We start from the raw sequence: 27406 nt of genomic DNA on the forward strand, positions 1-27406 counted from the left end.
TCAACTGCTGGAAGTGTTTTTTAGGAAAAAGTGTGGGGGGGGGGAATATTTTATCTCCCATTCATAGTGTCTAGGTTTGAGGGAGAAGAGGTTTGTAATAAAATTCTCAAGAAAAGCAGAAAGTCATGGGGGATTTACTTGTTGGAAATATGGAAAAGATCTGAATTTTTTCATAAGTTACTGTAAATCAAACAGAATTTTATGTTTGAAAACTTAGAAAGTGGGGAGATACCCAGAACAGAACTAAAGTCAAATTGTGACCCCATACAAAAAAAAAAAAAAACGTGTAGAGAAGACCCTGAATTGTGGATCCTACAAATATCATACATCAAGCTCACTTTTGTTAAAGATGGGGGGCTCCCGCAGTGCCGGTGCCTGCAGACCGCATGTGGGCATGCCAGGAAGAGCAGGACTAACTCTGTGTGCAGGGAAAAAGGATTCGCATAAGGAAACAGTTCCCATTCTGGTGAGGCGTGTGCTGAGTGAGAGTCCACCTGGGCTTCTCAGCCATCCTCCAGGAATAGTTACATGTGAACATTCAGTAAATACAAAAATCCAGCCATCCGGAGACACTGAACACTAGTGTAAACAGTCATTAATGAGAATATCTTCTCCAGCATATTGTGCTTATTGAATGATGATAAAGTTGTTGCATTACAACACTCAAAAATTCTCATTTGCTTTTTTCCATCCTAGAGAATATGAAAAATGTAGGTTTTATTTTGTGGAGGGAGCAGTATGGTTATACTTTAAAAATACTTAAATTTTAAGAAAAATAGTATACTAATTTATTTTAAAGGAATGTGAACATTTATGTTTTTGCTCCAGTGTAGGAAAAACAATCCAAAATAATTTCTTTTGAAAGTCTGGGTGTGGTTTTGAATGTCTGTAGAAGTTGTTATGTAAGCCGAAACTACAGCCGAGGCTCTGCTTGCTCTGTAACTCCGAACCGAATTAACGCTGGGCTGTGTGTCTTTGAGATGTTGTTCACATAGTAACTAACTAGTGTTGCAATTAAAGAGAAATTAAGCCAAAGGTGTGAATCAGAGCTCCAACTTAATTTTTTTTCTTTTTTTCTTCCTTTCTGTTTCTTTTTCTGTTTTTTTTTTCCCTTTTCTTTTCTTTTTCTCTAAGTTATAGGTGCACAACGAAGGAGAAGCCCCAGTGCACTGGCCATTGAAGTATTCGAAGCACATTTGGGAAGTCACATTTTGCAGGTACCTTTAAAAGAAAAAGAAGCTTGATTACATTTTACTAAGAAAAGTCTGTATGTTTAGCCTTTTATTTGTTATTTTTATTTCAACTATGTATATGGCTATTGTTATTTCATCTTGGAATTCTGAAATTCTTATGAATCCATTTTTTTTTCTTTTTAGAAAGCCATCCCTTGAGAGAATATTAATGAGGAAGGGAGGGCAAGTATTATTTGTAATAATTGAGATGAATTGCACTATTCAGTCGCTGCTCAATGTATAGTAGCTGGCTGTTCCCAGAACGACAGTATGTGTGCTGCATCTGTAAGTGGTATGTGTGTGTCTTTGGAGCTATATATTGTTTTAGAAAAAGCAAATTTTCTGTAAGTAACGTGACATTTTTTGTGTGTGTTGCCAAATTTCAGTTGTTCTTTGCTTAAGTTTGCATTCATGAGTGCTTCCAATCTTAATGTTTGTCTCTCCCCCAAACTACAAACTTTCTCATGATGAAACTTTCAAATATATTTTAAGTGAAAGGAGACAAATAATAATAATTTAATTTTGCCAGTGAATTTCATGATAGATAACTGGGAGGGTGATTAGGCTGGACCTGCAGTTATTTGTTTGAAAGCAGCTTCATGCCAAACTTAGCATCTCACTTACTCAAAATATTTTTCCCAAAGATTTAGCCATGGACTCAACACATCCATGAATGACTGATTGACATTGTTTCTGCTTCCCTAGTAGATGTTGCCATAGCCAAAGCTTTCTTTATTATGTAAGATACATTTTGAACATGGAATTAAAGTAGCAGACATGTTTGGGATATTTAGGCAGCTTATTCAGAAAAAATGTTTATGGTCTTTTTTATTTTCAGCTAGGAAAAATAAAGGTAAACTCCAGATTCCTGTTCAGTCAACATTAAAAAATGGCTTCTAAGTCATTTTTTTCTAACTCAAGGTTTAAAAAAATGACTTCTAGGTAGCCAAAAGTATTATTGAATTTAGTGCATTATTCCTGAAAGTATGTACAGCAGAAAATCGTTATCAGATTCTCCATGATCAAATCCCAGTGGTTCTCCCATGTGGTTCCTTGGCTGGTACCATCAGCATCATCTGAGACTCTTGTTTAAAGGATACAGTCCTGCCTCTCTCTGAACCTTCCAAATCAGCATCTTCAGGGTGAAGTCTAGTAATTTGTCGTTTTTAACAACTGTTTGAGAAAATTTGATGTTTTGTTAGGTGTGAGATGTCACAATCACATTTGCAAATTTAAGGCCCTAAAAAGACTTACCTTGTCTATTTTGGTTTATGCTGATGTTTCTCATGTCTCTGCTAATATTTGTTAAGATACCATGTGATGGATATTCCTTGGAGATACTATTCAACCATGCATATAAAATTTTGAATAACCTTTGCAGTAGATTAGTTTCAGGGATATAGAAAGAATTTTGCTTCCTAGATTTTCAAATTTTTACTTCCTTCTTCCCTGTATGAATTTTGTTTGGAATATTGTAAGTATTGTATGAGCCATACCATGTGATATCTATATCTACACCTATCTCATCTATAACTATATCTAATCTATATCTATATATCTATCTATAAATCTAGTTAGATTCTAATGTGATTCAGGATGACTCATTTATATTCTGGACCAATCAGTACATTGACTTAGTCTATGAAAGAAATGGTTCAAAGAATAGCCCCAGATTATTTTCCTCTGAGTTCTTTCTAGAAATCTTGAGTCCAGAGTCTTCAAGGAAAGGTGACTTAGGAGCTGCAAAAATTTAAAACTAATTTAAAACAAAACATGAGTTGAACTACAGTTCAAATGTATTATACTGTTGTATAATCATTGTATCATACAGTGGTTGTCCAAATGCCAGTTCAAGATTGGGCTTCACTGAGAGAATAGAGCATCTAGAATGAGGCTGCTGAGCTGGTCTGCTATTTCAGGTGGTTACACACCTGGCTTTGACAACCCATTTTAAGAGAAACATGGACAACTGATATTACTTGGAGTGAAATGACCAGACTGCTGTGGGAACTAGAAACCATGTTACATGAGGGGTGGCAAAGGGCTTGGTGAAGTTTACTTTGGAAAACACTTGTCTTAAAAGGGACACTAATGTCTTCCCTTTATATTTGAAGGCCTCATTTGAAAAAGAAATAGATACATATATTCTGTGTGGCTTCTGAATGTAGCATATTGAAAAACAAAAGAAAGCTTCCAAATAGCACTGTCCATGTTTAGAATATTTTCAAAGCCTTTGAATTTAAGGCTTGATAGGGCTGCCTTCACAAAAGTGAGGCATTCAAACAAGGTTGTACTAGATAATCTTGGAATAATCATGGAAACTAGATCTTCTCATCATTTGTTTCTTTCACCACTGACTATGGAGTGGAAGAGCTTCATGTACTCCTTTAAATGAAATATGGGCATTATGGGCAGGAAGGGGTTGGGAAGTGACAGTAACAAGAAGGCCCTCTCTCAGCTAACTAATAAGTTATCATTCCCCCTAGCATGGGGCCCACTGAACCCATAGACCCATGTCTGTACCTGATCTGCAATATCTCAATGGTCCTCAAGAATAATGGGGTTTTCATATTTCCCTTCAGGAGGGTCCATGGTTGAATCAAGGGGGTTGGGATGAATTCTTTCTTTCCTCTCTGCTATCCTTCCTTCACTTGCAAATATCATAAAAACCTATGTGGTCAACTTGGTTTCTAACCTCAGTTTATTATAGTTATCAAAAAAAAAATCAAATACCAGGTAAGAACACAAAATTCACTGTAATAGGCACACAGTTGCTGTCCTTAACTAGCTTGCAGTCATTTGGGTAGAGAGGAGCCAATGGGCCTCATCAAGTGAGATGCATCCCACTGGTCAAGTATAATTCTATGGGGCACAAAGGAGTGAGGCTCTGACTTTGCCACAAAGCATCAAAGAAGACTTCTCAAAGTTGTTGATAGATGAATAGAAGTTTATTAGGCAAAGTAAGTTGGAGAATATGTATATGTTTTTTTATCCTTACCCAGGACATGCTTGTGGCTTTTAGGGAAAGGTGAAGGGAGGTAGAGAGCATGAGAGAGACACATCAATGTGACAGAGACTTTAATTGGTTGCCTCTCATATGCACCCTGACCAGGTATGTGTCCTGACCAGGAATTGAACCCACAACCTTTTAGTTTACAGAAAAACACTCCAACCAACTGAGCCACACCTGCCAGGGTAAAAATTGAAGGATATTCTAATCAAAGTGTCAAAGAAAAGGCATGGGGCAAGTTATAATAGATCTTGTTTGGGGACTGTTAAGATGTTCAGTTTGATGGCTTCTCCCCACGCACAAGAGAGCACATAAGACATGGAGATGGAGAAGCTACATGAACCATGTTGTGACAGCCCCAGTGAACCAAGCCAGGATGCTATCTATAACCAGTGAGGAGCCCATGAAGAAGGTTTTTGTACAAGAAATAAGCATTTGATTTTTTTCCAGAGTTATTACCCAAATACAGTATCTAGAAAGTCTTTGAGTTGTTAGAGGCTAACATAGAGACCATTTAGGAAATTATCATAATAGTCCCAGAGTCTCTATGAATGGAGAGACAGGTATGGAATTGAGATTGAATTATTAGAAATGAAGGTCTAGGGGGTGACAGGAGTTAATAATAACCACAGGTTTTCTAGATTAGTAACCAGCTGTCTATACCTGAGAGACAGGTAAATGGGATATTCTCTTAAGCAAAGTTGATAAGAGGTAAGCAGTTGGAAACCTGAGTCTGATTCTCTAGAACAAGATCAAATCTAGGCCTGAAAATAGGACCAGGGATTACTAATCACTAGCATATAGATGAATGAGAGTTCAAATCAAGCAATGAGTTGCAGACCCATGGAAATGATGTGGAGCAATGAGAGAAGAGGGTTGAGGAGAGACAACCCCTGCATATATCATCACTTAAGATGCAAGTAAAATATGAGGAAAGAGTAGGAAGAAAGGTAAGAGGAAAACTCAGGATTTGACTTTGCTTAAGGGAGGAGCATTAATAATACCAAGGTAGCTAGGAGTAAATCCTTCAATAGGATAAATAGTGAAGAGATGCCAGTAGGTTTTGTCCATTGGCACAGTTGCAGTGAGGTTTTGGGTGCAGAAGAAAAATGTAAAGAGTGATAAAAGGTAAAAGTGTTTGGGTATTTGTGATAAAGGGAGGGTGAGGGATAAGAAGTTAGTGTTATGGGAAATCCTTGTTTTTCATGTTGTTAGAATATATATCTGAGGTTCATGGGTTTGAACATTGCTCTTTAACAGTCAGCTTTTAAAAAATCATTATCTTGTGGTCATGTCTATATTAAGAAAGGATAAGTTTTCATATTGTTAATAGTTATACACTATTCCATTCCACAGACATAGCATAATTTATTAAACTACTTTCCTGCCATTAAATATTTTCTTTATATGTATAAATTTGCATTTCCTTCTTTGTGTATGTGTGTTCAAATTATTTTTAATTTAAATTTTTTCAGGTGATATTGGTTAATAAAATCACATAGGTTTCAACTGTAAATTTGCATTTCTAAAACAAATACCTAGTGAGGGGTATGTGTATGTGTCTGTGTGTCATGTGTTTGTGTGTCTGTGTGTCTGTATGTCATGTGTTTGTGGGTGGGTGTGTTTCAGTTAGAAAGAGCCTAATTTGGGTTGATTTTAGTTTAAATTTATTGAATTTTTAGTCTGTATGATATTCCATGTATTAAATTCTCTTCTTATATTATTAAATACTCTCAGTAAGTACCTATTAGTTAGGTGTTATGATTGTGCACATCTTAAAACTGAGTAAACTGAGACTTAGAAAATTTCAATAACCAACTCAAGCTCACATGGCTAGTTAACTGAGAATTTGAATGTGGGATACTTACCATTAGATTATAATACTTCCCAGAAATGATGGGGACATTTTTAAAGACATTGATAATAAAAAGAAAAGAATTTATGTTTGGCATGACAGGATATGGAATTGATGGAATCTGGAAGGTAAAGCAGGGTCAGTTCTAAATACCAGGGTGGGGCTCAGAAAATGCCTGTGACTTTCTGCACCAGGTGCCAAGCGTTCCTGCCACCTGTGGGCCCCGTGATGTTTCACGGAAGAGCATGTTAAGGACCCCTTGGTGTAGAGAGTTGGGGGTGGGACTTGAAGATGCACTCCTTAATTTTTTGTATTCATTGTGTGACTGCATTATGTTTTTGCAGTGTACATCTTGTTAGCTATATACGCTCTTGGGAAAATTTAGAAACTTAACAGGATCCTTTAAAATTGGCTTCCTTCCTACTGACAGGGGGAAAATAAACTTAATGGTGATTCTATTAATATACAATCAACTATTGCAAAGTTATCTTCCAATTTAATGATCCAATACCAGTGTATGAAGGCAAGGCCATTCCCCAGGCTGTGTACCATGCAGTGCAAGAGCCTCATTCTTATCATGCACATGGAAACTTTACTGCTGACTGTGACCCTTCTTGTAGCCCCAGTGAACCAGGAGCTGTTTCATTCATGAATTTCACAACAGGGGCAGCTTCTGCAGAACAGTTTAGGGTTCAGCTTATGTCAGCCTTGAACTTATGAAACTGTGAAGTATATGCATTGGGTCTGAGTCAAGGTATTTTAGTTCACTTTATTCTCTTTATTTTATTTTATTTATTATTGTTTTTCAAGTACAGTTGTCTCCATTTTCACCCCACCACACCCCCTGGCCCCACCCACCCCCACCCTCAACCCTACCCCCTTTCCTTTATCCTTGTGTCCTTTGTACATGTCCTTGATGTCCCTTACCCTGTTATCCCCTATTATCCTTCTCCCCCCTCCTCTCTGGTTACTGTCAATTCGTTCTTCATTTCAATGTCTCTGTTTGTATTTTGCTTGCCTGTTTATTCCTTTGACTTTATTAATCAGATGAGGAGCAGGGGGTAAGGGGTCAAGATGGGCAATTGTTATGTTTGTGAAAAGCTAAGACAAAATTCAAGAACTTTGGGTCATTATGTGGGATCTTTCCTGAATACAGTACATGTGACTAAACACTAATTTGGTTCCTGCTTTGAAAGCTCTATTAAGGAATTATTGTTCCTACTTCATGATATCCTCGATATAAAAAAGCAGGGTATTCATTTTGACTTTCCAAATTAGTAGACCAGATAGAATATTCATATTTTACTTTCTCAAAGTTAATGAAACACAAAATGGTAACAAATATCTTTGTAACTCATAAAATTAACCAGTGGAATGACTTTGCCTAAGGTGCAGATTTATGAATGGAGTGCTTTAATTATTTGCTTGCCCTTAGCAGAAGGGTTTAAGTTTTTTTTATGTTGTAAATAATACTTATGAGTATAATTGTTATATAAAATGTCAGTATTGTTGTTTCATGCTCCATAGTAATGCTGCTTTCCTCACCTCACAGGCATTAAAACAAAGCAATCAAATCAACCCTTATATGTGGATATTTTTAAAGTTAACATTTGTATTCTTGGGAGCACATGGTGGTGAGCTGCAGATAGATATTGTATATGTTACATCGCTGACACGGTGTAATACATGTCGTTACTGATAGCTGTTCCTAGGTATAAAGTGATCAAAGGAGGACGTTTATCCATAACTAGGTTTGGATATTAAAATAAATAAAACTTTGTGAGTTAGATAATATACACATAATAAGTGCACCCATGTTTATAAATAAATGGTGCAAGTGTAATTATTTAACCTAAATCTTGGGAGAATAAAAATAATATTCTGTAAGAAATGCCCCAAAGAGAGAGCGCAACAGAAGTGTGGTATTCACGTTTTGGTTTTGAGCTTGCCTATCTTGTGCGAACCCCTCATATCTACATAACTGAGCCTGCATTGTTTCTGGGTGTTGAGGAATTTTTATATTGCTTTTAGAACATTCAAGCCCCAAACAGAGAGAGACTACTGTGGGCAGACCCTTTAAGGAAGACCAAGAGAAAACTGCCAAGAACATTCCAAGATTATAATACCTTTGGTTCTCTGACCACAGGTGGGTTAGAAAAGGCCAGGCAGGGTGGCCGCACAATGGCCTGTCTTCCCCATCATAACCAGGGAACTAATTGTTTTGCAAGGATCATTTACTAGTAGAACAACTCTCTTGTAGAAGACATAGATATGGTCGTCACCTTAGCAGAAGAGTTTAAATAATGTATGTTTTTTTTAATGGTGGGGAAGAAAGGAACTCATGAAGCTATTTTTTTCTATTCAGTATACAGAATTGTAAGATATTTATGTGGGTCGAATGAAAGATAACATAGATCTCAACCAAATGTCCGATTTCAATCATGTGGCTTTTACAAATAAAAGAGTGCCTTAATGCCTTCCACAAATAAAAGAATAGCTTAGCCCTGGCCTGTGTGGTTCAGTTGGTTAGAGCGTTGTCCAGTAACTGAAAGGCTGTGGGTTAGATCCCCAGTCCAGGCTTATATGGGAGGCAACCAACTGATGCTTTTTTTCCTCTCTTCCTCTCTAAGAGCAATAAAAACAATGTCCTTAGGTGAGGTAAATAAGTAAGTAAATAAGTAAATAAATAAATATCTAGCTAGCTTAGGTTTAAAAGAGGATGTTAACAGATCAGACTTAGAAAAAAGATTAGATCAAGATTTATATTTAAATTTCTGTGTTTTTGTTTTTAATTGCATTTTGCAGTTTAGTTCAGGGTATATACCCTAGAATCATGACAAGTTGGTTTATATTCTCTTTTGGTCCTGAAGCATTATTGATAGATAAAAGAAACCATGTAAATTCCCTACCAGAAATATTTAAACATTTGTGGCTGATAGAAGAAAATAAAAAGTATGTTGTTATTGTTCAAGTATTTATAGCCACAGTATTGCTGAGACTCAGTCAATTATAGAAGACTAAGAAGATTCTACAGAGAAAGCAGTTTGGATATATAGGATAGGAGGCACTTATAACTATGTTGGGGTGTGGACTAGAAAACGCCAAATCTATTATCAGCTTCATCTTTAATCTCATTCAGTGAGAGAAAATAAAAAAAATAACTAGTACAATTCAAACATCTAGAAAAAGAAAACTGAACACTACCTAAAACAGCTCAAAAGCTAATATAAAAATATAAATTATTATTTAAAGATGCTGCCTAGCCAAGTCAATATTCATTTTGTGTTTGATCATAGTGTTATCAAAAAGACCTCTTGTATGAGGTATTTTCTATTTTATTGATGAATTGGAATTCCACCCTTACTTATTGTTTTAATGGAACTTACAAGTATAAAAGAAATTGCCATCTCTGGGAAAGTTGCTTGTTCTTAGTCTCAATGGCCCTCGTTGGCAGAGTGGTATCTTGCTGGACATTAGTGCTAAACTGAAGTAACTCCATGTAAGAGAGACATTTTTAGCTGTGAAAGAAAAGTAAGTGAAAAGTAAGTGAGAGGTGAGTGACCCTGCAGTCTCCCTCTGATCCAGAATGGTAAGAAAATGTAAAACTAAATATAGAAAAAGAGAAAGTTAGTGGATATATTTGCATATGCAAATTAGCTTAATTGATACTGCTTGCCTCTACAGGGATTTTTCATTACAAACTGGAGTGCTACATTGTTCAGCTCATATTGAGTAATTTAGTAACTAATGAGACCAGTTTGCACTAATTTGCATATGATAAATGAGCTTAATTGCAGTAAATAACTTGGAGGCATAATTACTTAATTTTCCTGTGTTGCACGGCTTTTAAGTTCACGTATGAACAACTCAAGATAATTTTGCATATTTAAATGAGTTGCTTTTAAATTTTCTGGAACAAAAAAAGGAACACACCTTATCAATTGAGCTGTAAGACAATCAGAAGTAAGTCTTGCAGTATTTGTATTTAAAAAGGAAAGAAAAAGAAAGCAGAAATTTCTTGAGTCTGTTCTCATCACTGACATTCTTACTTCAAATAGGATGTCAGCATTAATATTTAGGAAAATGTTTTTTAATGTGGAAAGTTAACACAGAAGTTTCATCAGGAACTGACCTGGGTGTAAACTGAAATATGTATGTGAATGAGTCACAACTTTTGAATAGAGATTATGAAAGAGATGTGGTGCGTCCCCCATGTACCTTGGTGCACTAACTAACATTGGAGGATCTGCTGAGTCTCCCAGCTGTGGTGTTCATATTGTGGAAGCCACTGGGCTTTGGTGAAGCAGCATCCCTCTGATGCTTGCATGTATCTTCTGTCTAGAATAAGGCTTCATACCTAGGAATTTGGTTTCACTGGAGAATCTCAGTGTAATTTGCAAGAATTATATCACTGACTTTCTCATTCACTCAAGAATGTATGTTTTATTGCAAACCTCCATTCTCAGAACTAAAATCTGACATGCATAGAGGTTGATGTTGAAACCATTATTTCATTGGTTTCATCATCGTTACTAAGGTACGGTATTGCCTTAGTTCAAGGAGAAAAGTATAATTATTTAAAATTAACTTAAGTCATAAAAATCATATTTATGATTATGAGAAAATAGTTAATGGTTATGAAAGGTTAAAATCTGTCACTTAGAAACTCACTATTGTTTTAACTCATTCTATATGAAAAACAGAAGGGGACATTAGGGTTATTCATTTGCCACAATCTAGAAAAATAACTGCTGAAACTTTCCCCTGGAAAGCTCAAGTCCCATTCATTCCATATAAACTTATTACATCCTTCATGGGCCAGAATAGGTGCTAATAACAAGTATATTCCAAGTACAAAATTTGAGTCCTTCATTTAACAGGTGCTAAAAAACTACCTGGTGAGTAAGTGAAGGAGCAAATAAACCCTTACCAAACAAAGTCGCATTGAACTCCACAGCTAGGGCCTTACCTTGCCTTTGTGTCCCCAGCCCTGTTTTCATTCCTGTTCTCTAGCTGTGGGCGGAGCAGGACAGACTCTTTCAGTGCATGGACTCTGGCCTTCAGCCACCTTGAGTTCACATCCCACTTTGTTTACATATTAACTGTGTAGACCTAGAATGGTTTCTTACTCTCTGTAAATCCCATTTTCTTCATCTTTAAAATGTAGAGAACAGTAGAAGTTTTTCTGACAGGCATGGTATGAGGCTTCAGCGAGATAGTGTATTAAAAGTGCTTAGTACAGAACCTGGCATGTACAATGTGTTTAATAAGTGCCTGCTAGTATTTCTATCTATATATTGGATAATCCAGAATAATGCCGATATTTTGAAGAAAAATGTTAATGTTTATCAGGAACATCACCAATATAGGGATATAGGAGCATAATCAATAAAGTCCTCTTAGATTAAAAACAAGATAAAAAATTTTCATTGAATACAACATAAATTATCTGTTTGCCTAAGTGGTATTTGTATTTGGTACTATATACTAGTGCACAGTAAAAATTTAAAATTTGGTAGTAGGAATATATGTTTACCTTGAGAATGAACATTCTTTCTCAAAACAACCAAAGACAATGTCAGAATAATCTCATTAGCAACCTAAAAACAACTAGAAAAAGTAGAGTTTATAGAGACTCCAGAATCAACATTTTCTTTACGCCAAAATGTTGCTGTGACATTACTCTTCTCAGCATACTGTAGGGGTCCCTTCGATTTGCTTCAAAAAATGGGACTAAACAGCCAACTGGAAATCCAGAAGAGCTGGAAGGCAGAAGCTGTGAGTATCCATTGCTATAAACTATGCTGAGGAGACATTGAAGCGCACATACGACTCTCCTCATGTGTGGTGCACAGATCTGTCACCTGTCACACCAGAAAGGGCACCCTTCCACAGAAGGAGCAGAAGGAAGAACTTTCCAGAGGGATTTTCATGGTGGTATGTGTATGTATGTGGCAGGTACAGATCTTGGGTCTTCAGGTACCTTGCTGACTTGGATGGGCAGAGTAAACATATGTCCTTGTTCACAGAGGAGGAGCATGAGAGGTGTGGCGGAGGGGAACGGGCTTGGGGGATCTGTTCCTGTGGAGGAAACCTGTGGGTCTGGGCTGCATGGCTGGAAATAGTGCTAATGGTAAGTGGGGACTTTCTAGTCACAAAATTATCTCCTTTAGTGAAGATTTAGGAAAATGAGACAGTAAATCTAAAAATACTAAGCTCCGGTTCAGTACGTATTTCCTGAATGTCTGATTTGCACCAGGGGCTGGAGAAAGCACTGAGCTACAGAGGGGAGTGGTGGTGTGGCCTCTGGGTGTTCCCACTCTGAGTGAAGAAGACCAATGACCAGACAGACAAGCACAGTTCAGTGTAACGTAAGACTAGGGGGCAGGCTTTCGAATCAGTTGTATCTGGATTTGAATTGCTTGTCATAGTCATGTACTGGGGCAATTTATTTCAATTCTATAAGCCTCAGCTTCCTAAACTCCACATGGAGGAGAGAGGAGTTCTTGCCAGTGAAGTGCTGTGGAAGTTAGAGGAGATGCCGCACACAGTGCCTGGCACATAGTGAGGGTTCCACAGAAGTTGGCTGTGATAAGCCGGCTGCCCCTCACAAGCAACCTGAGGGAGTCAAGTCAGCTGGCTTGGGACTAGTGGACCAGGACTTCCTGTGGCTACAAATTTAAAATTACACAGTTCACCCCCTTCACCTACCACACACACCCCCCTTTATGTCTCCTGTGCATGTGGGTCTCTGGGGGAGGACTTGAAGGTCCTCGCCTTGCTAGGAAATGTGCATCCTCTTAGTGCAGACACATACAACAGAGATAGGGAGGGGGGAAAGGCAGCAATATCGTTGTGGTTTTGCAGCTTTCGTTTGGGGCCTGCTGATAGGAAGATTGTTTGCAAGGTGTGGGAACAGATCTTTAATTCCTTCTTAGGAACTAAGAGTGGCTGAATTATTTGGAGATTAAGGTGAAACTGAAAGATAATTATGCCTTCAATTTTAAAAGAGGACGGAGGTCTTAGAAAATCCCAGGGTTATGTGTCAAAGCTGAACATGAATAATGTGCTGATGGATGTGGATCTGTGCAAGTCTGGGCCACATGTCAGTGTTTTGTTTTGTGTTTTGTTTTGTTTTGTTTTGTTTTTGACCTTAAGAATAGTCAGTGGTACTATGAGGAGAGACCAAAAAACCCTGGAATTTATTCATTAAAAAATGTGTATTTATTCTTACATGTTTGAGCTTCACTCACTTCCAAGTACTCTCTATGGGATGCACTACACCTGTTGAGACATTTTTTCCACTGCTCAAAACCATTTTTGAAGTCATTGATTTTGATGCCATTTAATGCTTCTGCATTTTTTGTTTCACCCCTTCCACATCAGTGAAATGTTTCCCTCTAAGGACTTTTTTCACCTGGGAATACAAAAAAAAAAAAATTCACTTGGGGTGAGACTGGGTGAATAGGGAGGGTGAGGCATGGGGGTCATGCTGTTTTTTGGTAAAAAACTGCTGAACACTCAGTACAGTGTGGGCAGGTGTGCTCGTAAGCCACCCATCATAAAATGGGCAAAGACATTGACAGTCTTCAAAAAAAATCACTGAAGCCGAACATAGCCTCTCACAACAACACCAGCTGGTACACTGATACAGATAGGTTCCTAGAACACCCACCTAGTGGGGGAAGCCTGCACCACAAGGGGCCTGCCCTCCAGATAATTCTGTTCTTTTTGTCCCCCTCATAAATATTATGTTCTTGTTACCAGCATCCCCTAGGAATGATATAGCATAGAGTGACACCAGCTGATTATCATTTATTATGAACCCAAAACTCAGTCAGTATAGCCAGGGTTGCTTTTTCATCTGAGTCTTCAGAACTTCATAAGCTTTTGGGACTCTGGGAGAATTTGGGTTTGAGGAAAGATTGGAGGTGGGGGCTGGGTGGGTAATGTGTTTTGTGTCCCATGCTAAGCTGATCGTGGATACCTGTGGGCATCCCGGAACAGTATTAGTCGGCAAAGCCCACTTGGGGAAAGTCTGACTGAGAAGAATCAAATCAAAATTAGTTTAAGATATTAAAAAAATCTCTGACTCCAGTAAGAGCTAAATTGAACACATAATTGAACAATTATTATATGATAATGTCACATCTGTAGTCTATATCACTAGCTGTTTAAAGATAGATTATTATTGAAGAATCTTCAGTAAGTAGATGTCCCTCTTTGTGTATGCACACATGTGTGGTCAAATCCCTCTTTTTTAACTCTACAGTGTGAAAAAAAAACAAAGAAAATGTTGAAAAGCCTAAAGATATAGACAAACAAAATGAGGAAAAGAAAAATCAAGTATTTCTCACCATCAAAGATTCTGATTCTCTTTTTACATTTGACTTTGTGTAAATCAACCAAAATGTGATCATAATATTGTTGTCTCATGAAAATGGTTATGGGAGGAAGAGCTGATTTTAAGAGAGAAATTACATCACACATCATTGCTGAAATATGTGCCATGGTTTCGTTCTTCTGAGCCTGATCTGTTCACACCATCCCCATTAAGACCATAGTGAGCAAGACCTTCAGGCACCAGTAGTAAGAAGGCACCAGGGGGCTCCTGCTTGGAGCACAGGGATCACTACTGCACTCCCCCCTCTGTCTACTACAGGCAGACACCTGCCTGCCAGCCCAGGAGCTGGTCAAATGCTCCCGATCACCAAGACCCAGCTGCTTTTATTAAGTTTTCTAGTGCCTATGGATATCACTTCTCAGCCACTTACCAATTCAGTATCTGACAATTTAGGATTGCAAGGTAAGGAATGCATGGGTTAGTGTTATTTTGTGACGGCAGAATAGAGAACCCTGCCTAAGAAAAGAACAAGTCACACCATTTTGCCTTATCTCTGTAAATAATAAACATTTGGGTGAGTCAGCGAAATTATTGTAAACCTTTTTAGTTCTGGATGAATAAAACGTGGCACTGATGGTTGGGTTATCCATACAGAAAGCTGGTCAAATCCCATGTAGCCAGATAACTGCTGCAGCAATTGTCAGGTCAGAGCAGCTGTTCCCCTCATTTCTAAAGACGTGGAAAATCCACATGCCTCTCAGACCACCAGAAAATGCCCTCTGAAATAATCCACTCTCAAGCTTCAATTTAGGGTGACACAATGTTTTAGTAAATTCAGTCTGGTATGGAGATTAGACCAAGGGTGGAATTGACCTAAAGAAACAGAAAATTCTTTTTTCTTTTTTTTTTTGTAAGTAGGAAGTCTGTGAGTTCTACATAATTACAAAGGCAAATGATAATATCAATGACTATTTTAATTGCATCTTTAATCCATAAGGATAGTTCAATGACATTTTAAATTATACTTTTAGAATTGCAGTCACATAGGAGATAAAACTCAGTAACTATTTAATAATGCATAGTAAGATCAACTGTATCCTCTCTTGAGATCACATTTAGGTGTGCTGAATGTAAAAGCCCAACCCAGAACTTAGGCAGCATTTAATCCTCCAGAACACATTGCTGGGTCTTTCTAAGTGGTAATGTTGGGTCTTTCTAGATGGTAGGTACCAAGGCCTGGGCCTTTGAATAGGCACCAGTTCTCCCTGCTGAGTGGTCAGCTTCACTGGATTCACAGCTAAGTTAAATTATTTTTTAGAAGACCTGTCTTGTAGATCAAACTATTTTCGGTACTGGAAGGCTGCTAATCAGCTTGGAGAATTTATGTGACAGATTGGTAACTAATTGACAATTATTTAACCTGGCTTTACTTGGAGATGACAATACAGTTAAGTGGTTTTCAGTGGGGACAAATTTCAGGCTGAAATAAAACTGTCCCTTCTCAGGACACCAAAATTAGAAGGATACCCCAGTGGCCACTGGCTCCTTGCCTCTTCCCTGAAGTATCTGAAGGATCCATTTAAATAAGAATGGAAACTTTGTTTGGGGATAACTCCTTCTGCTAAGAACATGGAAAAGTAAGGCAGCTTCTGAATTCTCTGAAATTGCAAGGTTACACTTGGGTCTCAGCAGAAAGTGCTTTGATCCTCCTTCCCTGGATGCAGATTTTCAGTGCAGACTTAGGCCAGAGTTTGGGGAATAATGATATGTATTAGCACACATTAATTGAGACACTGCCAGGCACTGAGTGAGCTGCTCACATGCTTTACCTCGTTCATTCCCTTCACCTGTCTTTTGAATTAGGCACTGTTACTTCCGTGAGGTAACTGAAGTTCAGAGCAGTAGAGTGACTTGCTTAAGGACCCACAGCTGTCAGTATCTGGCACAGCGGGGATTGGAACCCTAAGTGGAACCCGGAGACAGAGAAAGGAATTATAAGGGAAAAATATGAAGTATTCAGTTATTTTGCAGTTGAAGTTTTTCAAGTGACATACTTGAAGCTATAGTTTAAATAGAAACTAGAGGACACACACTTTTGTGTAATAAAGAAATATTTGCCCTGAGCAGAAGACAACATTTTAAAGCTTGCCATTTTGTTCCTGGGAAAGTATTTAAGGAAAATGACACAGCTCAGCCCAGTGTGCTGACCGTTTTGTTGTCTCACGCTGAGACTGGCCATTTCCATAGCCAGTGGGCTGCGCTGAATCAGACAGAAGCAATAGGTCATGAACAGAAGTGGAGGCTTGGGACAGCCTGCAGAGGCTGAAAGGGGGAGGTCGTTTTTGGCCACAGGAACAAAGCTGCGCTGAACAGAATCTCGTGCAACCATGTTTGAAGAGCGTAGCCTGATTTTCAGAGAAGCTTAAGCTTTAAAAAGCACAAAGTAATTTTCTCCAAAGAGCACCATGCTTAACATGAAAATATAGGTAGGAGAAGATACTCATTCCTATATGTTCCTTTTAGTCACACCCATAGAAAATAACTGTTTAAAATCTATTTGCTTACTTTAAAAATGCTTGTTTTATTGTCCAACTGACATCTGCATTAACCTTGAAGTCTTTAACTGATAGCATTAGTCCAAAAGGAGAAATCTTTTCCATCAATATCTAAATTATTAGATTATGTTTTCTTTGGAGATTTTCTGGATTATTGTACTTGGGAGGTGGGGTTATGGGTACAGGTTTTGCCACCAAAATCACTGCCCATCATTTTTGGTATTGGTCAGGTTATTCATCTTAGAAAATATGTATGATCACCTCCTCTTCAATGTAAACCAGTGTAGCTGGGGGTGAAAAATACAGACCCTGTATATTGACATTGAACAAGTAGTCATAGTCCACTTGCTATACATGAGGCACTCCAGCCACTGCTTTGGGGAATGTTAGATGTTCTTTCTCTCAAAGAATTTAAAATGCATTTTTTGTATCCTAATCTGGAATGACAGGTACAAGTCTAGATAAAGGACATAAAATGTCAATGACTGCACTTACAATTGAGTAAAATTTAGGAAATGGAATATCATATTTAGGGCCAACCATCATTCTTACACTTAAAAATGCTGAAATGTTTGCATATGTGCCTATGTCTTCTACTACATAGTAAGCAACTCAAAGACAGGGACCACGTCTGGTTTGTCTTTGTGTCTTCTCTCGTGTTGTGCTCTTAGTAGGTGCTTGCTACTTCTGTAGGATGATTTGGATTTGTGTAACAATGCATGTGACCTCTAACAGATTGATCATTACTTGCCTCTTATGTTTTCGTCAATGCTATTAAGAAGTCAGTGATACTAAATGATCCCAAGGTTTATTCTTATCACTTGAAGAAGACATTTACATGCCTGGCTCCTAGTAGGTTAATGCATTTATGCACCAAAGTCCCCATGCACCCATGTGAGAATGTCCTTTTTAGCTAAGAGGTCATGAAAGAATACACAGCCCCATCATAATGTCATTTTCCTCTTAATTTTCTGATTACTTACATTTGGTTTGGTTCTAATTATGAATACCTTTAATTGCTTTATCACAGTGATGATTAACTGTGCTGAAGTCAAACCCCTTTGAAAGAGAGGACGAGTCCTTCTGAAGGCTTTACATGATGGCACTTAGGAAGAATATTAAACAAAGAAATAGAGGCATTCCAACTTGCCGTGGGCTGGTCAGCCTTTCTACATTTCTAAAAATCCAGGGGTGATTTTTAGTCTTGGATCTTTCTGAACTAGAAAAGCTTAACCCTCTGTTTCTTTTCCCAACATGTTATAAGCTGCTGCTTTGTTTACATGAATCATTCTGCCAGAAAATAATATTGGAAATAAAATACATGCCAGCTGTCTCTAGAGTAATAAAAAACTAAAAATAAAAAAACAAACTTTGAGATCCACATGCTCTCACTGAGGGAGTCCGTGGCTGTGTTTGCCTTTGTTGTTTTTCAGCTACGTTTGTGAAATAGCAAAGATAGAGATTTTTCATGTTTGATAGAAGTTTAAAACACACAATCTAAATTGTTTTAGAAGTGTTTGGTAGCAATGAGGTACATTTAAAGCACTATGTAATAGTTGAGAAAAAACGATTCAGTTTCATTTTTAAATGAAGGCACCAACCTTAAGATATAAAAGAAAGAAAAACTTGAGATTGTGTATTTGAATTCAATTTTTATAAAATGGACAGATTTGAGATTTAATTTTTTGAGATTATTTGAATTTAAAATCAGCACACAGTTTTTAATGTTTCTGTGTGTATTTTTTAAACAATTCCATTATACAACGCTTATTTAAATTTTACATCCATTTTGCGTTCCTCTCAGAAATATCCATATATGTATCACCCTGATATCTATCACCCAGAAATCTAATTGATGGAGTTCGTATCAGTCAAACAAAGCTCATTTCTCCTCATTGATACATGGGTCACACACTGGGGATCAGGATGGACACTCTGTCCATCCCTTGATAAGGAAAAGAGACTTTGCTTCGGGAAAGTTGGCACAGATGAATAGGAGGACATGTCATTGTCAATTTATTATCAAGCTATTCTCTCTCCCTGGAGGAAGGCTTTAGCATTTGTAATCTTTAATGATTTACACTTGGGAAGCCTCTTTTTTTCTCATTTTGTTGCTCCCTCCTGGAAGGAAATGTTTATCCAGCGGCTCATTTGCAAAGGAGCAAGTGGGGAGTGGGGAGGAGATGTGTAGATGAAGGCCCTCCCTCACTTCTTTGAGGGTAGGTGCCTGTGACACACAGCTGTCCCAGTGCTGTGGGGAAGCTGCCACAGAATCGGAGAAACACTGACACATGAGTATCCGCCAAAGACCGTTTTCTTTTTATGCTGCTTTTCCCTGTTGGAAACTTGGTGCACACAAATACAAAGCTGCTATGTGGGTTTTAGGTGCGGCTCCCTATGCTTCTAATCAATGGAGGTTTAAAAACAAACTGAAAAATTAAGAATTGAAGGCAGCACCAGATAGACTTAGGTGCAGAAGCTGATGGAACAGCTAAGTTCCTGGGGTGCTGCAGTGTAAGGCAATCACCTAGCTTACTGTTTTCACACACAGTGAAGTCTGGGTGGTGCCAGCGAGCACCACAGGGTGGGCACAGACTGACCCCCCGGCAGGGAAACAATCAGGTCTAGCAGAACATTCAGCAGTGGGGCCAGGAAAGAAAAGCTGACATCCAGATGCCAGTGCTTTGGAAATTGTATCTGGAGCTGCACATATGGGCCCTGCATCTGCCCGGGTTATGCCAGCAGTCGGCGTCCGAATGACACAGCTGCTGTGGTTTGAGCAGGCAGGGGCCGGCTCTGTGTCTGGGTCTTGGCTAAGACAGCTGTCCAAAATGCTGGCACTGGCCTTATAATAGCTAATTATCAGAGGACCGGTCTGGGCTCTTTGGGGTGGTAGGTTTTAAACACCCACTAGGAGCCATTTTTGAACGGTGGTGGTGACGGTGAATGTACACACATAGACAAGTTTGTGGGCACATGTGAGCACATATGGAATTGTGATGGGGGCAATATAACGGTGTTCAAGGAAAATTAGGGCCAAATGATTCTGGCCCTAATGATTTAAATCAGTGCACACTGAATAAACCCTTGGTAAACATATTCTATTATCAGAGTTTGGTTAACAAATCTAATAGTGACAATATTTTCTCCTCTTTCATGTGAAAAAAAGAGAAACTCATATTCACAAAATGGCAGTATTTGCCTTTAAGTAAGTAGTACTTTCTTATCATATTTGCCCCAGTAGCAAGCTGAATGACTCAACATAAACAATTCGCCTCTTCCTCTCTTTCATTCCCCAGAATCCTTCTTTAGAAAGAGAAAAGAGAAGGTTTACCACTTGATACTTTCTCAAGTTAGTGTCTTGAGCAGGAATAACCAATGGACAAGTGCATGCTTTGGGGCCAATTTAATATATCTACTTTCAGTTTCAGTCATTTGTCTATGTTACCCTTTATTTTTATTGGAATCATTAATGCCTGATGATAGTGTGTTAGGTGTAAAAGAAAAGAATGATTTGTGCTGTTTGTTCTTTTTTATTTTTCTCTGTATTGGGAACTGATTTATCAACAACTTTGGAGACTTGGTAAATTGCTATATTTCTTCTATCTTATTATGATAGCTTTTTAGTTAAGTTACAAAATCCTTTACTGTTGTTGGGGAAGTTCACAGCTTTCAATGTTGTTAGGGAAGTTTACAGATTCTGCAAGATAATGTATCTCAGTGATTGACATTGCTGGGAGTCAGGTGAGCGTTCTCACGTGCTGCTGATAACTGTAACTCCAGTTTCTCTTTTGCAACTAGATAATCTAACAGGGAGAGTATGCACTCTTGACATTAATGACATTTCTTAGTCATTCTTAAATATATTCTGTCGGTGTTGGGTATGGCAACATTTGTGGTGTTCCTGTTGATCCTCAGCGTTCAGCCCTCGTTGGTGTGGCCAGGCCCCTCGAGCTTAGCATTGAAGCATTTATGTTGAGGTGAGGCAACTGGCATGGAACCAGGACCTCAAATGGCCTGTCCCTCAAGCTGGGACAGGGGCCTTGGCTTCATAATTTTTACTTTGATATGATTCATAGTTTCACAGTTATATGCCTTTCCCACCCAGAATTGATCTATCTAATGTCAGGTGAGTAAGGGTAATCATGAGCTACCTCAGAATCGTGTGGCCTCGAATGTCCTGCCCCTACAGGGAATGGCTGGCCCAGCTTCCAGGAAGGCAGCCTGAGTATTTTGGTACTGGGTACTCAGAGTGAAGAAAAATATATTCTGTCCTCCAATTCCACCTCCACTGCTAGTGAAATTCAGAGGTGCAGAGGTTACCCAGGGAGAACCTCTTTGCAGCTGTTCAGCCACAACATTGGCTTATTCATTTTTCTAACCTAAATGGCCAGTAATGGTGAGGAGACTCCCCCAAGGATAACACATGTGCCGTGCACCACAGGAGGCCGTCAGAGCAGGTCCCCATCCCTGTTCAGCTCAGGCATTGTTTGATGGTCTGCAGGATGCCTGTACTTGTTCCTAAGTCCTGCAATGAGGGCAGGAGACGTGAGGAGAGAGCAACGGAAGGTGGCAAGGCCAGGGTGTCTTCAGACTGAAGGGCTGGTTAGGGTGGTGGGTCCCCCAGCACAGACCTCTTAATGGAATGGTGGTTTGTTCACCTAATTTGCATAGTAATCCATCCCATAAGCATTTAAGTAATTCTTTACTGAGTACTGGACCCTGCAATTCGATACAGCAAATACCAAGAAACAGTTATGGTCCTTTTTGTTGTGGATTTCTCCAGTCAGGCTAAGAAGGCATATATAAAATATATATAATTGTAATAAAATCTATAAGGAGCCAAACTATAGTCATGGAAAATTCAAGTAGTGAAGGAAGCCAAGAGGGAGAAGGCTTGAAATGTATGTTGAGAATCAGAGAAAGTGTCACAGACGCTGTGATCCTTGAGCAGGATTTGGTGGGCAAGTGTGGGTCTACCCAGTGGAGTAGGATCCAGAGAGAACCCAGGTGGGGAGAATGTCATGACCTGATGCCCAGGGCTTTGCAGAGAATACGAAGTGGTTTTTTGGGGGTGCAGCAGAGAACTATAGAAAAGTTAGTATTGACTTCCTATTCATTTTCATTCAAAAAAGTATTTATTAAGTGTTTATTTTGTGCCAGCCCAGAGCTGGACTTGGGGCATATTAATGAATAATTAATGATATTTCCTTCCTTCAAGGAACATATAATACTATAGAGACAGGTATTTACATAGTGATTTCACATGGTGGGTGACAGATGGTGAGGGATGAGTCTAGTTAGAACACCAGGTTGAAACCAAATGCCAGTGCTCAGGGTTTGCACTTTACCTCGAGGGTTCTGGACAGCCACGAGAAATGTTGACTCTGGAGGCATAATTTCAGTGTCTTTGGGAAGCAAACAGGAGAGAAAAAGAACAAGCAGGCAGGGGAACAATCTGAAGTGGCGGGAATAGTTCCTGGCAAAGGTGACGAGCCTTGACCTAGGACACAGTGGTGGGACTGCAGTGCGGAGAAGTTTCAGAAAAAAAAAATAATAATCTTGCTCCCCTTTACAGATTGGGAAACTAAAGTTCAGAAAAGTTAAGTAACTCATTCTAACTTAAAGAGATAGCAAATGATAAAGCTGGAATTTGAACCCAGACAACCCAGTGAGAAAGCTGTGCTCCATGGCTGAGGTTAAGAGAATGGGATCTCGAGTAGTACAGTGACAGATTTTCATCATTCCTGTTTCACAGGAGAGACATGAGAATTATTAATATAATCCATGCCAGGCCCTTTGTTTGATGCCTGACAAAGTAATAAGGGCTCCGTAGTTGATACCTTTATTTCTGTTTTCATCGTTATCATTATTGCAACACTTCATCCCACACCTCACATTTATGGGGGCACCTCAGCTCTGCTTCTGCTGTGGACCCTGGCTTCACAGAGTAAATGAAAGGATCCATTCCTGCCCAAGGTACTGTCAGTATTCTGTCCTTAAAAAGACAAGATATCTTGATATTGGGTGAGATATAGTCCACACTCTTGGCAAGACTGTATAAGGCGGTAAATAATGATAACATTTTAAAACAAGTGAGTCATCATTATTAATCCATTTGGAATATAAAAATGTTAGTCATTTGGAACAAATGTCACAAAAACATTCTACCATTAGTACATTGTTGTAGAAATTGTGTGTTTCCTTTAAAGTAGTTTTAATAAGTCACTTCTCTCAAGATCCCTTTAAAAACAGCTGCACCATGGGTAAAGCAGAACTTGCTATTTTAATGCAATCTGGATAATTCACTGGCTTTCTTAATAACCCTCAAAATATGTATGTTGTTAAGAAAGGAACTTCAGATTGAGTTTTATATTCAACCCCCAAATGAAAGAATTGGACACCTCAGTTCTCTCCCTTCCTTCGTATCGTCATTTACCGAGTGGTAGCAGTGCAGCTCTCAGGTCCTGGGCGAGTCGAGCAGGGGCTGCTGCTTGGGACTGAAGAAGACACAATCTTAATTTTATTGAATAACTTTTTGTGTGACATTAAGATAAGACACAGAGGTTAAATTTATCTTGATTATTCATCCTAGAAAAGAAATAAGTTTAATGTTTCTTTTAATTTTGTAGCTAGAATATGACTAGCTCTCGCATTTATAAAATATAACACTTTTTTCTCCTTTTTTATAAACCAAACAAATAATTTTTGAGTGAGGCATGTTGTTTCCACTCTTTATGTGTGTTCATACTAAGTGCTTGTATAATTCCATTATGTTTTGACTTGAACATTAAATATTACCTTGAATATATACTTCCCAGCAGTCCTGTTCTGATAGTGACATATTGTACTGTTTGAAGGGTGTCATATGGTCATCTGTCAGCCGGATGTTGTTCCATGGAAGGGATTTTATTCTTCAGATGTCATCTAAAATGCCTCATCTAAAAGAGAAATACAACAGTATTTACAAAGCCTGTGTGTGAGGAAATCAGAGATGGGTAGGACTGAACTAAGGTAGGTGGGAAGGAATTAGTTCATTCAGACTGTCACCACTCTGTAATATAGATAAATAATTGTTATATTTTGAGTATTTTTAATTTGGCATGATTTTACTTTATGGCAGAAAAGCACACACTCCCTTCTGGAATTTTCGGTAGCTATTCATCCTGTCTTTTGCTACACAGACAAAGATGCAGACCAGATTGCTGGTGGTATCAGGGTAGAGAGAGGGCCACCTCCTCTAAAAGACAGTGATCTGAGAACAATGCAGGAGACTGTGTCTCACTATATCAGAGATTGGAGTGACAGAGAAAAGAACGTGTTCTTGCTTCAGAATAATTTAGCAGTCAATATTTCTATCAGCAATATTTCTTTCAACAGGAATTAAAATGCTGGCCCTTATCCAAAGACACCTCATCCCCTATTACATTATAGATCTGATCCAGCTGTGTCTGCCTCTGTGAAGAGATGAGGGCAGATCTGATAGCCAGTTTGTAGAGTGTGCTGTACCAACTATGGAGACAATGGATGTTCCCCTCTAAATGCATTTTCCTTCTCTTTAATCTTTGCCAGGAATCTGCCCAGAATTCTGTGGATGCCTCTATGTTCCAATTTTTAAAATGTAGGGACGAGTATGCTTTCTGTGTTTGTGTGCTACATTGCATTCTTGGGATCTAGAATTTTAAAATCTGTACTTACCCTGAGAAAAGAATGGCAACACCTGTTTCATTTTTCCTTATTTTGTCACTGCACTTCATTCCTAAACTCTCTCGAAATTAAAATAATTGCATCCTTCCGTCTTTTGTAATTTAACATATATAGTTCTGTTCCTTAAAAGCAAAACAAACAAACAAAAAAAAACAGTACCTAAAAGGCACATTGCATGCCCTGTCCTTTTTTAAAAATATATGCCTTGGAACATTTGTAGATTTTGTTTTTCAGCTGTCTCTGCCATTTATAATACGTGTCCCATTGAACTTCCTAGGGTCCATCAAGGTAATGATAAGGGTAACACTAAGGCACAGAAGTCTGAAATATTATAATACCAAAGCAAATCAAATATTAAAAGATAAGCGTATGCATTCAAGCAGAGGGAAAACAGAAGGCCGTGATCTTTGGCCCATATTTTAATTCGCTTCCAACATTGTTAACTTTTATTTTCAGCCAGGATTCTTCTGTTTTAAAGACTCCTCTAATTTTTGAGAGATATGGAGATAGAAAGAGAGAAGTGGTATTTTTTTTTCCAGGGCTAAGAAGACACAGTGTTGAAGTTTTTATGGTCAGATTCAGAAAAAGCACAAAGGGAGGCCAATGGTAATAACCTTGCAGTTAATCCTACGGGATGCCATGTTATTTTTCTTGTCCCTTCCAAAACTTCAGAGAAATGTTCACCCTTGGGTATATTGATGGCAGCAGAAGGTCTTGGATCAAACTCCCAGATATACTTTATCTCCAACATACCACAATTTAGAAATGACTAATTGAATTTCAAATGAATATGAGAATAGTTGTATTGATGAAGATGATTCTTTTATTGAATAAAAACATTTTTTCCTAACAAATCAGCAACTGAAACATTTCCAGAGCTTTCAGATTAGGGTCAACATTATTAGTGTACAGAAAACAACTTAAAACAACCTTATAAGATCATATATTTATTGAAAAAGTCAATTTGACTAACAGATAATAGTTGAAGGACATGTGGGTTTCAGTCCCTCCTGTCACTGTCTACTTTGTACAGAAGTGCAAACCAGCTCATTTTCCTGCTTTTAAAATTACTCCTAAATTGCAACATGTAGATATTAAACAAATATAAACTGCAGGGGAAGTGAAGGAAGTAATACTTATTGAGCATTTGTCAGATGCTATATAACGGAACCCTCATATTCTTAACCCTCATAATCTCCTAATGAAATAGTGGTTAGCATTCCCATTTTATAGATAAGAGAAAACAGGCTCAAGGTCACTTAGCAAATACATGATGAAGACAGAATCTGTACCTAGGTCTCTCTGATGCCAGTGAGTATGCTTTATTTTTTTCATATAAATTTTAATATAATTAAAAATTACAATAATAGGTTAAGGAGTACTGAAGCTCAGAATTGCAGTAGCAATTTATTAGCTTAAGAGATAGATCAATATATATTTTCTTAATTTTTATTCAATTTATTCAGGTGACATTGGTTCATAAAATTATAGTTTCAGGGGTACAGTTTTGTAATACATCATCCATATATTGCACTGTGTTTTCACCATCCCAAGTCAAGTCTCCTTCCATCACCATTTATCCCCCCTTCACACTCCTCTACCTGCCTCCACCCTCCTTTCCCTCTGGTAATCTCCACACTGTTGTGTGTGTCTGTGAGTTTTCTTTTTTCTTTTGTTTAATCCCTTCACCTTTTTCACCCAGCCCCCCAAACCCCTCCCCTCTGACAGCTGTCACTCTGTTCTCTGTATCTGTGTCTGTTTCTATTTTGTTCATTAATATTCCTTTTATAAAGAAACACTTTTTTGTGTGTTTTGTTGTGACTGTTTTCAAAGGATCTGGAAGTTGGGAAAGGAGCTAATAGATGGAATTGTGTTACAGTGTTTTGTTTGCCTAGCATTTGCTGAAACAAAGACAGTTTATATCTTACCATTTCTGTCACCCTGTTTTCTACCTCATTACTAGTCTTCTACCAATTGAGTTTTGCCTTCTTCCACTCCATGTTTTCCCCTCCTCTCCTACTCAAAGTATTCTCAATTCATAAAACGTGAACTTGGAACCTGGAGGTTAACAGCAGAAAGTGATCTATCAGTCTCATGGCCGTGGCTGTGGCTGTGATTTGCTGAGTGCCTGTAGAAAATCATTTGCTGGTGTAAACTCTTCTCTGAGGTACAAAATCTCACTCCTTAAATCCTCCTTTGTGATAATTTTTTCTTTCTCTAAGACAGGGGTGTCAAACTCATATTCACCAGGGGCCACATAAGCCTTGCGGTCACTTTCAAAGGGCCAAATGTATTTTTAGGACTGTATAAATGTAACTACTCCTTAACAGTTAAGTGAGAGCTCAGTGCTGCCGCTGGGTAGAAGCAAGGTGCCAGGCCAGATAAAACAAGATGGAGGGCCAGAGGCAGCCCACAGGTCTTGTGTTTGCTGCCTGTGCTCTAGGATATGTTTTTGAAGTAAATATATTTATTTAAAATATTATTTTGTATGAAATGATATGGCAGCATTTTGTATGTGTTGAGAAGAGTGATGAGTGAGAAAGTCATGGCTAACATCTATCAGTTAGCAGCTTATTAATAAAGTGTGCCTATAGCAAGATATTTTACTTAATGGGGGCATTATTAATTGATGGTTTCCTTTACCCATCAAAATGGTATCTGTTAAGCTGGGGCTACCCTATTTGCTGTTAGTTTACAAATGGT

General features: G+C 38.3%; 1 protein-coding gene across 1 annotated transcript in view; it reads left to right on the forward strand.

The window, feature by feature from the left end:
- NPAS3 (neuronal PAS domain protein 3) overlaps positions 1 to 27406 on the forward strand; it is an 851962-nt gene that overhangs the window by 416607 nt on the left and 407949 nt on the right. The window contains exon 3 of the mRNA XM_045841074.1: positions 1135 to 1217. Coding sequence (XP_045697030.1) covers positions 1135 to 1217 — 83 coding nt within the window. The remainder of the gene's footprint in view (positions 1 to 1134; positions 1218 to 27406) is intronic.

The sequence above is a fragment of the Phyllostomus hastatus genome, unplaced genomic scaffold (assembly GCF_019186645.2).
Source record: "Phyllostomus hastatus isolate PE091 unplaced genomic scaffold, TTU_PhHast_1.1 phas_contig_348, whole genome shotgun sequence".
Classification (NCBI taxonomy): domain Eukaryota; kingdom Metazoa; phylum Chordata; class Mammalia; order Chiroptera; family Phyllostomidae; genus Phyllostomus; species Phyllostomus hastatus.